General features: G+C 46.4%; 1 protein-coding gene across 1 annotated transcript in view; it reads right to left on the minus strand.

Moving 5' to 3' along the window:
- Positions 1 to 13840, minus strand: part of LOC127392373 (S-adenosyl-L-methionine-dependent tRNA 4-demethylwyosine synthase TYW1-like) — a 107594-nt gene that overhangs the window by 45297 nt on the left and 48457 nt on the right. Inside the window, exon 13 of the mRNA XM_051636188.1 lies at positions 9957 to 10092. Within this exon, the coding sequence (XP_051492148.1) occupies positions 9957 to 10092 (136 nt within the window). The remainder of the gene's footprint in view (positions 1 to 9956; positions 10093 to 13840) is intronic.

Genomic DNA, 13840 nt, shown 5'->3' on the forward strand with positions numbered 1-13840 from the left:
CTCAGCCCCTGCCCATCACTTCTTGCTGCTGAGAAAGTTCAGCCCCCACAGCTACCCCAGTGACCCAGCCAGGTCACAGCACAGAGCAGAGTCTGGAGACACTGCACAGGGCAGCTCACAAGGTGACATCAGGTTTGCCTGCAAAGGAGCTGCCACTGCATCCCTGTGCAGTGCTCTGGTCCTCTTGCAGCTGCACAAAGATGCACCCAGCAATCCACTGCAGACAGCTTCCTCTTATGGAATGGTTTGGCTGGGAAGGGACCTTCAAGATTTTCTAGTTACAACCCCCCTGCATGGGCAGGGACACCTCCCACCAGACCAGGTTGCTCCAAGCCCCATTCAACACAGCCACGGATGGGGCAGCCACAGCTTCTCTGGGCAACCTGGGCCAGGGTCTCACCACCCTCACAACAAAGAATTTCTCCTTAAGATCTCATCTAAATCTCCTCTTTCAGCTTGAAACCATTCCCCCTTGTCCCATCCCTCCCTGCCCTTGTCCCAAGCCCCTCCCCAGCTTTCCTGGAGCCCCTTCAGGCACTGGAAGGTGCTCTAAGGTCTCCCTGGAGCCTTCTCTTCTCCAGGCTGAACACCCCAACTCTCCCAGCCTGTCTCCAGAGCAGAGCTGCTCCAGCCCTTGGGTCACCTTCATTGCCTCCTCTGGACTCACTTCATGTACTTCTTAAGGGCTCAACAGGATAAAAATCACTACAAGCTCTTAATCCCAAGACCACTGGGTGACCATCACAAAATTGCACTGCTGAGCTGTTGCCCTGCTAGGGCAACATCCCCACGTACACCAGCTCTAAGAAGGTCAGTCACTGGCATAAGCAAAGTTCATCTCTTCTGAGTCCCACTCCTGTGCTTCATGTGCTCTCGAGCACAGAGACCAGAGCATGATGTAACTGAGTATCTCTGAAATCCACCAGGTAAGGTTCTCTTGAGGCAACATGTAAAAGCTAAAAGCTCTCATCTGCTGCTACCCCCACCTTGCTCCATCAGACACACGAAGCAGTTCCCCACAGACACTGCAATAAAAGCAATGCTCGAAAATGTAGTTTTTAGAGCGGGATCGGAGGGATCTGCTGGGTAAAGAAGAGAATGAATCTCATAAAACAGACTGTAGAAGCATTCTGAAGGGATGGCACAAAGCAGGGCAGGTGCCAGGGCCTGGCTGCCAGGTCCTGTTCCTGCAGAGCAGCTCCCCAGCCCTGCCCAACACCAGGCAGTGCTACTGAGGAGCTCCAATTCCTCACCTCGTTTCAGAGGCACACATTTTGCTGTTAAATTACCCACATTCCACAGCTGCAGTGATGTATCTGCCTCTCTAGCAGCCTGAACCAAAACGGCAACTTTCTGCTTGGGCACCTGCAGGCAGGGCAGAGGCTTTGGCAGGAAGGCTGCCCAGCAGAGCTGGACAGGACAGCCCCTCTGCTCTGCAGCCTGGACCTTCTGACAAGGAGTGAGGCCAACCTGTAGCAGTAACAAAACCTGGCACATTTCAAAGTTATTCATGAGCCTGACATCTGGATCTCTGCCCTGGTGAGACCTCACCTGGGGTGTTGTGTCCAGTTCTGGGCTCCCCAGCTCCAGAGGGACAGGGATCTGCTGGAGAGAGTCCAAGGGAGGCTACAGGGATGATGAAGGGACTGGAACATCTGTCTGATGAGGAAAGGCTGAGAGACCTGGGGCTGTTCAGTCTAGAGAGGAGAAGACTGAAGGGGGATTTAATCAATGTCTATAATTACATAAAGGCATCATGAAGGCAGGGACAAGCTCTTGTCACTTGTGCCCTGTGACAGGACAAGGGGCAATGGATTCAAACTGGAGCCCAGGAAGTTCCACCTCAAGATGAGGAAGAACTTCTTTCCTGTGAGGGTGACAGAGCCCTGGGACAGGCTGCCCAGAGAGGCTGTGGAGTCTCCTTCTCTGGAGACTTTCCAGACCTGTCTGGATGCCTTTCTGAGTGACCTGCCCTGGTTTTGGTCCTGCTCTGGCAGGGGGGTTGGACTCGATCATCTGCAGAGGTCCCTTCCAACCCCTGACATGCTGTGATTCTGTGGATTTAAAAAAATATGTTGCTTCTTAAAGGAAAAAAACAATCACAATGAACAGTTTAACAACATCCTGAGTGTCTCTGGATGCACAGAACAACTTCTGCTCCCACTTGAGAAGGCTGCCTTAGGGCCTGCCTGACATTACCTTAAACTCCAACATCTCAAAATAAAGCATTCTTTTAGAGACCTAGACTCTACAAAAAGCCTTCAGATCCTCCTACTTTCACAGAAAGTGGGACTCTTCAGAAGAGCCCTCCAGGGAGACAAGGCTCCTCAAGATTGTTCAGCAAATTTCAACCCAAAGCCAGAAAGAAATAAAGACAATGAGGCAGACACGTTTTTACAGGTCTGTGAACAGTTGCATTAGGACTATGGATCATCAGCTCTCCAGTCCCAGGGCTCACCACCACCTGTACCCTCTGTGCTCCTTTGTTTTTAGAATGAAGCAGTTAGAGGAGATCATTTACAGTGCATCTAGTACCAGTTCCTCCACCAAACAGATTTATGAGCAACCATGAGCTCTTCTGGAGATCCTCAATTTAGTCAGCCCAGTAACTGTACCAACTATTGCATTCAGAAATGGCTCAACAAATTTGAGAGAAGATGAGTCCACCCATCACTTAGGCACTAATTGTGAAAAAAAAAAAGAATAATAAAATCACCTTTGATCTACCATTTTCTTTGACCTTTCATCACTGTTATTAGTTACTGGCTTTCTGTATTCAAGTATGTACAAGACAATAATCTCCAAAAGTTCTTATGAAAGATGCTCCAGCAATTTCACAGCTTTAGAGGAGACCCTAAATCCATGTTTTGTAGCTCCTGCATTTCTTACATTGGCAAATCTAACAGTAATTTCATCCAAGGAGAAAAGGCAGGGCTTGGCTCTCAAGTGTTTAACTTGCAAGTCACCAAGGCTCCAGATAGGTGCCTTCAGCAACTGTGGAAACAACACCTGGGGCACGTGGTTTGGGAGGTCACAGACCACCCCACTGGTCACAGCCACCACTTACACCCATCAGCAAGTTACAAATACTCAACACAAACCACCAGCTCCCTTTGGAGTATTAAAGGTGCAGAACCATATAAAGGAGCAGGGTCTCTTCACCTCCACACAACAAGGAAAAACTGCTGGTTTAAAAGTCAACCTGAAGAAAGACATGTTTAGGGTCAGATTCTCCTCTCGCTGACACTCTGGTAACTCAAAGCAGATGAAGTGGGAGCTGAAGAAGCACTTTACTGACAAGCAGAGCACTGAAGACACAACTGTTCCCCAAGCTATATTGCCACCTACCTGCTGCAGGATCCTGCCCACTCCTCGACTGCTCCAGCTCCAAGCCAACTAAATTAGGCCAAAGCACCTTTGCCAATCTCATCCAGAAGCAGAGGAAGCCTTCCTAGAGCCCATCCCACCAGACAACACTCAGCACCCAACAGCCCTGGGGAACCAAGTCCATGTGTCATTCCAGCTCCTTCTGCAAGCCTGGACCCAACAGCCCATGTCACCCAAACACTAACAGCACCATCCTAAACTTTTACAAGAGGATTTCTCACCACTCCAAAACAATTCAGTCTTCCTGACTGTTTTGCCTGAGCCTATGGGCATGTTCCCTCTGCTTCAGAGGAGCACCAGCACACACTTTACCACATTCCCATAAAATCAGTTTTCTTGCTTCAAGGGTTTTGCCTCAGTTATACACTCACCATCCAGGATGAGAAAACAGATCATTCTTGCAGCTGCTTTGTCAACTCATCTTCCCTCAAATGTCAAATGAACAGATCAATGAACCCAATAAATGCTTCTTATCTAATCCATCATGCCAGAGCCATTGATAATTAGTCAGTGAGTAGAGAAATCCAACAGCTAATGCATTTAGCAGAATGCAATATTGTGCAGTGCTCTGCACAACCCCAATCTATGGCATCAGGCCCAGTTACTTCAACTTTATAGGCTTAAATAAAAACATGCTTTAAAATCAAGTGCAGATACAAGTTTCCTTTTCCTAGTTGCCACAAGCAGAATTTTAGGCTCTTTCTTTTTCAGGAGTTCACGTACAAACAGGCACACATGCTGTCTTCTCAGGGTGCTTTTACATGAAGACTCCTGCTCTATTTCACAACTAAAGAAAGAAAAAGTGAGAAGATGTCCCTGAGATCACAGAATCTGTCAGAGTAGCTGGGAGTTCTGGCTCCCAAAGCCAAGCCCCAGGAAACAGTGACTGGGTTAATAAATAACAGAAGGGCTGGAAGGGTTTGAAGGTTTCAACCAAGTTCTCTTAAAGCCAAGTCTGGCATCTCTCATGCAGTCTCTAAGGAAGAGCTCAAGGCAAAAGAAAGATCATGTTTAATAAAGGGTAAGAATAGCTAATACCTCTTAAATGTTAAGTAGCAGAAAAGCTAGGCAAGCTAAAAAATGTGTGCTGGTTAGGGAGCAGAAGGGAAGAGTGAACTTGGAAAAGGAGGAGGAGAGCCCTCTGTTTCTCCCATTTACACTTCACAGGTCAGAGCACATTTCCCAGCGCCCTGGGAAGAGGGAGAAGTGGCCTCTAGCGGGTAGAGGGGATGGCAGCAGGGCAGCTCCTCTGCAGCTGGAACTGCTCCCCTGGCAAGAAGCAGCAGCAACTCATTAGCCCAGAGGCCTGACTACCCCAAAGCAACAGGCAGGAACAAGGAGGATGGAACTGATGTGGGATAATGGAGAAAGCACTGGACAAGGATGAAGACAACATGGATTTTACCCCATGGCCAGAGGCACCTCACCATCCCCCAGCCTCCCTATCCTGCCTTCATGAGACCCACAGTAACAACCACCAGCTTGGAATAACATCCTTTCGATTGTGAACTGTGTTTATGAACATTTTTTCCCTTTTCTTGCCTGCAAGCAAACCAAGAGGTACTGGAACAGACAGAAGAAATAAGATTTCACTCCCTCTGCAGCCAAGAATCTTGCTGAAGCCTCAGTTGGATTGCTGCTTGCTGTAAGCTGAACTGAAAGATGATGTATTTCAGAGGCAATAACTTAATATTAAACACCCTACCTTTGCAACACTCCTCAGATTGCATTTCAAAAGGCTTACGCCAGAAGCCTCATTAGCAAAACCATTACAACAAGCACACAGCTGGTGGAGAGCATTTACTGTGCAGAAGAGTCAAATTCTTCTAAATTTATAGTGGCAAAATTGATTACTGATTCTAACATCTGTTGCAAATTTTACATTTAAATTCTCCTTTAAAAGTCACTTGGCTCAGAAACATCAGACTCAGCTCCACAAACCAGCTCCCCTCCTCCAGTAGCCACATAAATAATCACCATGCAAATCAAATCTACTCTTTTCATAAAAGCAATTGTTACTGTCATATATTATATAATTAGGACTGAAACATGCTTAAGATGGAACTCAACATATTTACACTATGTTTGTAATCATATAGAAGAAAGGATCACGTTGGGGAAAAAAAAAAAGACTAAAGTAAACAGCACCAGATGCAAGCCTGAAAATGTTTGAACGGGCAAGCTGGCAGCTTCACCCTCCAGGAATGGAACAGGAGCTCCCTATAAGCAGCCTGCAAATGCAGACCTGAAGATGGTAACATCAAATGCCTTGATAGCTGATGCCTTTCTCTGGACAAACCACCTACTTCACCTTCCAGCAAGGAGTACAGACCCACAGGCACCAAACCCACACACTGTCAAATAGGAGATATCCTAGGACAAGCAGAGGTAAGAATTTTCCTTGTTGAGCCTTTTTTTAATGGGGGGGGGGAAGAAAATGCAAGACATTTTCTACACTTTGCCCACAGAGCCATGACCCTGTTTCTCTACAAAATCTTAATTTCTTTGTAATAGTGGAGGGCAAGGTTTTCTTGTGATCTAAAGCAAGGGTTGTGTATGATGTCTGAAGACCACAGTTAACTGAACTCCAGAAAGCACCAATAAGCTGTTTTTTTTAGCTTTTTGTGACCCTCCTGGAAGGACAGGAAGGATGAGGTTCTGCTTCATCATCAGTTCCTACAGTGCCATAACATCTATTAACCTAAAGGGTTTTTTGCCCGTTTTCTTTGTGCATGGCTCCAATCTAAGAGAACATTGGCACTTGTCCTCTCAAAGTTCCAGCAGTCCAGCAGTGCCTGGTGGTGCCTGGCAGCACTGCAAGTACTGTGAGGGGTACAGTGAAAAGAGCAGACTGGACAGCATTTACCATGATGAAGTCAGGAAGATGCAAACAGAAGAGGTGACACCACGTCAAGGTTGGAAGCGGGCTTCCCAGAGCACATGAGGGACACCAGGGACCTTTTTCCCAGTGTTCATCTAACCCAGAAACATCCACAGAGCAACAGCTTCTTGCTTCAAGAGTTGTCTTATTCTCAACAGGTGGAAAAAAGGATGCTCAGAAACATTGCAGTGTAATATTGAATGACACATGGGGAAGGTTCTGCTGGTATGTCCATCACCATCTTTTGTCCAGGCATTGTCAGAGTGCTTGGGTAGAAATCTGTAAGGACTTTTGCCACCCTGGGTCACTGCATCCCCACTTCATCTACCAGCAGCTCAGGGGGGAATTCCCATTTGTCTCAGTCAACATCCCCATCCCCTGGGAGAACTCGTGGTGATTTATGGAGGACAAGAGCAGCAGCTTTCAAAATTCCTCAACCTACACAATCTGGCCCAATAACACTGAGGGAAACAGCACAAAGTCAAAATAAAAATGGATCACGAGTCTGACTGCTGGGGGATAACTTACAGAACACCAGCTCCTTATTTTCCTGTTCAGACAGCACATGTTTGGTTAATGCCATGTTTGGAAAAAATTAAAGTAAAACAAGCAAGCAACAACCTGACCATAACATTTCAAGGAACGGAAAAATTTACCTCTTTCCCTCCTGAGCTTCTGGACCCTTGTTATTAATTTGTACCTCACTTCTCATCTGGATGTAGCATTGTGAAGCAGCAAGGGCCAGAAGTGCCCTTCAACCACAGGAACAGAGATTTCTCATCCTTAAGATGAGAACAAGGTTCACACCCTTAGTGCTTCCTCCAAGCACTTGGCTATAGAGTCAAGTCACCTCTCAATCATCCCAATGAACTCCAGGCTGTCAGAGGGTGAGACTACAAGACTTCTCAAATGTGATGTTTGGAAAGGGCACATTCTAAATTGCACATGTTAATGTCTTTTCTTCTCCATTTAATTTGGAGGGCAGAAGACACATGACAAGAAACAAACAGAGCCATCTGGGAGCCTACCTGCTGCTTAACAAACTCCTCTCAAAAACCATTTCTCAGCATGGGAAATTTAACACTGACAACATCTCAAGGAGAAGCAGTGTAGAAGGGATAAACGTTGTTGCAAACAGCAGCGGACAATGAGGGGATTTCTTGCTGTTTTCTGCAGCGAGAAGTATCACAAAATTGTGTCTTTAATTCCTGAACTTCCTTTGAAAATGCTGCAGCAAGTAATCACCAACGTGCTGTAGGACACTGTCAAATCATACTGGGAACAATTCATAATGAAACTCATTCCCTTGTTAAAGGCTCAAAAACTTTGTGCGAGACTTCAATTTAAATCATTAGATCCATTATCAATGTAACTACCTCACTAAAGCAACAAACTTGAAACCCACCTCTTTGCCCAGGCCCTTACATTTCCATTTTTAACCAGAATCAGCCTGCTTTTTGGTGACAGGAAAGAGAACAGCCAAGAAGGACACCCTCACTGCTTTCTCACCCAGGACTGTGTTCTCTCCTCTTCCTTTTCCCACTCATCTATTTGGTTTATCAACATCGTGCAGCAGGACCTGTCTCCAAACACCCATCCCTGCAGCAGGGAGCCTGGGGACAGTGGGGCGCTGTCCCTCCTGGCAGACACAGCCAGCCAGGTGATGGTGCAGCAAGCACAGCCAGTGGTTTTAAAACCTCCACTCTCCCATTTTTGTTTATTTTTTTAAATGTGCAGAGATCAAACCTGTCCATGACTCTTATTAGGAGTGACTCATATCAGCTGCAATGCCAGCTTGTCTCAGTCTCAGGAGAAATTAATAAGCCTGGATGGTTTGTCAGGCATTGTGAAAATACAGGACTTGTATTTTGTTTCCAGATATATTAGCATCACTTTCCCAACACAATGCATCAGCACTTCCCCATGTAGTCTGAAACAGGAGCTGTATTTCTCAGGAATCAACAGATGCATCAGCTTTCACCACCTTCCATTCATCACCGTCCTACAGAACGGTGCTTATCACCACACGTGAACACCAAGCAGAAAACAGAAAGCTGCTTCTGCCCAGAAACAGGTTCCAGATAATTCTGGGGTGCCAGAACCACGTATAACATTAAGAGAGAAACCTAACAACCAGAAGCTTCCGCAGGACTCCTTGCTGGCCCCATGTGCAATGATGCAACACACAGCTGAGAGGGGCTGGCAGAACAGTGTCTTACAACTGCAGCAACTCTTAATTGGCTCTTGTGATATCAGAGTTTCAAGGACCCTTCAAAGTGCATTTGCTTGGAGCAGAAAATGCACCTGCTAGTTGAGCTTCTTTTTCCTCTCCTCTTCACCTTGACCAGAGTATTTTTAGCTATATGGACAAACTTGCCAATACTTTCACCTTCAATTCTGTGCAAGGAAGTTCCTGACAACACACAGCAATGAATGACCTGTATCCATCCAGGGTCAAGAGAGGCAGAAGGAAAGAAACGATGGGCAAAAGCAAGCTCCCCAAAGGCTTTTTCAATGTTTTTGCCTTCACACTTTTTTAACTCCCCTTCTTTTCACGGTCTCCTCTACACACACAGAGAACTTAGTAAGTTTGTGAGTGTCAATGAGTTTACCCGACTTCAGTAAGCTCAGTTTGGGCTGAATTTGGCTGAGCAGTCTCAGCCAGCACACTTGCAAGCAAAGAGCTTGATCAAGCTGCTCACACGTCTTTGCAGAAGAAAGAATCACTCAGTTACACCGAGTCTCCGAGATCTACTCATGTAAGTGTGTTTGGCAGGAAATGGCCCAACATTGTCATCTCAGAGAGAGGAAAACTCATTATTCAAAGGAAACAGTCGCTCTTGCCTGTTCATCTCAGCAGGTAACATGTCACCGGCTGCCAAATCAGTAAACAGAAGTACTTGCTTCCATCAGAGCACAGGCTCAGTAAATAAGAGGGAAGACACGCTGATGAATCACTCTTCCTATCAATCCCTGTGCTCCCAGCACCACGAGGGCTTCATTAATTACTACAAGAACTGTTGCATGGCAGACTAAGTCCCAAGCTGACAGCAGCAGACGTGATCCCATGTGCCTTCAAGGTCACCATTCAGCTGCCTCAGACAGACAAACTACTGACAGTGACAAGGGGCACCCTTGCTATTATGCTCAAATCTACTGTTTTGGCTAAATCTTCCAGAAATAAGCAGATTTCTGTGGAGGGCAACTAGAGCCAGCAACTCCAGCATACACATTTTCATGTCCTTGACACACTGCAATTTCAAGGGAACCTTGGAGAACCAGTGCTAAGTGCCACATGGAGATTTATGACTCTTCCTTGGCTGCCCTGAATTTCCAGTTCCCTTCAGCAGCCTGCTTCCAGTGTAAACACTTCATTAGGAAATCCTCTATTCTTTTATAATCTCTTCATGTCTCATAGCATCTTACGTTCACAGCAAAGTTTACTGTCCCATTTGACACACATTCTGCTCTCCTCTTGTTAAATTTCTTCCCACATGGAAAACTTCCCAAACTTGCTGTACTTCATACAACTTCATGTACAAAACATTTAAATAAGCTCCCAACAATCCAGAATCCACTCCACAGCCCATCTCAAGCCCCTCTCTGTCTTCTGCTTTTGTCCTGAGTAGGTCAGGCGCAGAAGAAACGGGGGAAAGAAATTCAAAAAAACACATTCCTAACTGGGTACCTTTTCAGACAAGGCCTTTAAACTGTCCAGAAACCTCTGCCAGAAATCCTTGAAGAGGGGTCGATCAATTCTCTTCAGGCTGTCTTTGGTGCTGGCATCCACGCTGACATACAGCTGAGTTACTGGCTCAAGGTTCCTTGGAAAGAAAAAGAAGGGGATGGTTATTTTCAGACATGACTGCTAGCTGAATTTGTGTTTTCCTACCACAGCACATATAAAACACAGTATCTCTGAACAAGCCCCTCTGCTGGTCCAGCAGTGACAGGAACTATACATTATTTACAGGAAAAACTATTAAGTCCAGTGGTTCATCTCTGCCAAGTCACCATCGTGTTCACAGCAAGGCATTGCAACCTACTTGCAACAAATAATACACCCCCAAGTGAAGAACTTCACATACAGAGGTCTTGGCTGACATTTTAATTATCTTCTCACTGAACTGGAACATGTTTCACTCCAGTGTTGCTGTAACACATTCAGAAGGCTTCCTGAAGCAAGCTGCCAGGGGTTCACATGAGGCTCTGAAAGGCTCTGCCTCTCACCCAGCCCCCCATGGCTAAAAAACATTGAGCTCAGCCCTTTCCCCAGGCTCTATTTGCCTTCAATCATAGAAAAATAATCCCATTTAATAAAAATACAGCACTAAATCAGCCAGTTTCTACTTCCGGACACGTTGAACTTACCTGACCTGCAGCTGCCATCACTCAAACCAGTTTTGGAAAGCAAATCAAAGCTGTTTAGGAAATAAACCCAAACACAATCCCCCAGTGTGTTCTCCTTCCTCTTCCAAAGCTTTTATTTCATATAAATCCTGCACTAAAGTCTTTCTGGTCACACAGGGCCAGGGAGCACAGCACCAAGGACTTGGAAAAATATTCACCCTGCTCTGCTGTGTGAAGATCCTGGGCCAAGTCTAATCCCTTTGGGAAACCCCAAGGAGAAGCAGCAATGCTGCAGCCCATCAGCAAAGGGATAGTGAAGGGTATCAAGAGGAACAACCTAAAACAAGCTCCCTCACCACAGAGAAAGCTGAAAAAGCCAGTGAGTGCAACACTCATCCCTCCACTCATGGCATCTGCCACCCTGGTGTCTCCAAGATGAAATGGCAACATCCTAGTGGTCTCTTCAGCCCTTACCAGTTGTGGGACAGCATTTTGCAAGTGGTTTTGGTGAAGGCCAGTAATGAGCAGGCTACAGTCCCAGCTTGATTTGCTTCTGTAGAAGCTGGGAAGCAATTAGAAGCTATTGTACAGCTGCCAAACCCTGCCACTTAAAAATACACCAGACCTCCTGCCCTCCCCAAAGTTGACAAAGTGACAAAAACTGCCCAGAATGAGACTGAGCAGAGCTCTTGGTGTCCAGAAAAATCCACTTCATTGACATGAACACAAACAGCCTATCTAAACATATTCTCTTTCTATTCATTTAGAGAGGGGAATGAAATAGCCCAGAACAATTTCAACATTTTAGGATTAAAAATAAAGCTGTTTTGTAAACAAACTTGTCTGGACTGGCAGCCCAAAGCCACCATCTCCAAGAATGACCAAATGTTTAGGCAGAAGTGGATCGAAGTACTCAGTTTCAAGGAAAGCAGCCAAAATACTCTTCTTTATTTAATGCTGCATTTGCTTAATTAAAAGGGGCCCCAGTGAAGATGAAGCAACTGTTTTTCAAAATACTAGCTAAGAAAAATCCTCTCTTCCCTGAAGATCTCAGTTGTCAGGACAGGCAAGAGCCAGCAGAATCAGTACTGTTAGAATCATAGAATGGTTTGGGTTGGAAAAGACCTTAAAGATCATCCAGATCCAACCCCCTGCATGGGGAGGGACACCTCCCACCAGCCCAGGCTGCTCCAAGCCCCATCCAACCTGCCCTTCAACACTGCCAGGGATGGGGCAGCCACAGCTTCTCTGGGCAGCCTCAGCCAGGGTCTCACCACCCTCATAGTGAGGAATTCCCTCCTACTGTCCAGCCTAAATCTCCCCTCTTCCATTTTAATCCATTACCCCTTGTCCTCTCCCTCCCTGCCCTTGTCCCAAGCCCCTCCCCAGCTTTCCTGGAGCCCCTTCAGGCACTGGAAGGTGCTCTCAGGTCTCCCTGGAGCCTTCTCTTCTCCAGGCTGAACACCCCAACTCTCCCAGCCTGTCCACAGAGCAGAGCTGCTCCAGCCCTTGGATCATCTTTGTGGCTCCTCTGGACTCTCTCCAGGAGCTCCGTGTCCTTCCTGTGTTTGGGTCTCCAGAACTGGACACAGTGCTCCAGGTGTAGTTACACAAGTGCTGAGTAAAGGGAAAGAATCCCCTCCCTTGACCTGCTGGCCATGCTTCTTCTGATACAACTGTGTCCTGGGCTGCATTTCTGGGCTGTAAGAACACAGCTCATGTTGAGCTTCTCCTCCACCACCACCCTCAAGTCCTTCTCCTCAGGGCTGTTTTCAATCCATTCTCCCCCCAGCCTGTATTTGTGCTTGGGATTGCCCTGACTGAGGTGCAGAAACTTGCACGTGGCCTGGTTGAACTTCATGCAGTTTGCATGGGCCCACTTCTCAAGCCTCCAAGGTCCCTCTGGATGGATCCCTTCCCTCCAGCGTGTTGACCTCACCACACACTTCGGTGCTGTCAGCAAACTTGCTGAGGGGGCACCAACCCTACTGTGTCTCCAACACAGATGTTAAACAGCACCAGTCCCACTACCAACCCTTGGGGAACACCACTTGTCACTGGTCTCTATCTGGAAAAAATTAAAGAGATGCCAGGGAGGGATTTCTGCCCCATGCTGCTCCAAAACTGAGAGGTCCACAGGGCTCTGCCATAGCCAGGATGACCTTGTGCATGCTCTGCCAAAGGGAACAGGGAGACAGGGCAGTCACAGGTCCAGCCAGCACCAGGAAAAGCAAAACTGATGTCCCTAGGTCCCAGCTACATTTCATAATTAACAGGAAATTTAGTTGGATCTTACTGGGATGGATCTTCTGAAGTTTCTCTATTTTCAGTTGTAATTTGTAAGCTAGCTCAGACAGTGGAGAACCAGCCCAGGAGATCAAGTTCCCAGTATTTACCACTTGGGCAGAAATCATGACCAAGTAGCACAGCACAACTCCAGAGCAATAAACTGCCTTCAGGCCACCAGCCATGAGGTGGTTTCACAAGCCAGACAGGACACAGCCAAGTCAATGATACAAAGGAAACACCAATAAGCAAATGTTCATTTTTATGAGCAATAGGAAGCATCTGCTCATTACTGATGTTCATAAATGCAAACATACACAAGGGGTTTTGTTCACAGCCACTAATCAGAAACAAGAGGAGGAAGAGAACAAGAGCCAGGTAACTGCTCTGTATGAGTTCACATGCTATAAAACCTCCTTCACTTTATGAAAACATATGTGTGCCTGGAGGAGGATGAAGCTGCAGCCAAAATACAAGAGGAGGAAGAGGAGGATGCAGAGGAGAGGAGGGAGGCAGGCACAGGCAGCACCGAGCTGGAGACCAAGCAAGGGGACCCTTCTCCTAAAGCCAGTGACCACCCCAGGCCACACTCCCTGCTTGCACGTTGCATGCCAGAGGTTGTGTTGCCTATTTTAGGACTTTTAGACTGTAACTACCCTCTGCTGACAACAGAAAAGTGAGCCTGGTGCACACTTCAGTTCCCACATTAAGCAAATCATTTGCTTTGATGAGCCAAGGATCAGTTGCAATTTTTAAGACAGCAAGACTAGCATTTTATCACTTTCTTTTTTGCTTCTTTTTAATAACATTCAGCAGATCCTAAGAGATGCAGCTTCAAAATACAGCATGTGCTCTCTTGTTAAAATGCTATATTTAGGAAAGAGCAATTTATGTCTATCAGGCACATAATAGATGACTTAAAGTAACTTGATTACA

This window comes from Apus apus, chromosome 18 (genome assembly GCF_020740795.1).
Source record: "Apus apus isolate bApuApu2 chromosome 18, bApuApu2.pri.cur, whole genome shotgun sequence".
Lineage (NCBI taxonomy): Eukaryota > Metazoa > Chordata > Aves > Apodiformes > Apodidae > Apus > Apus apus.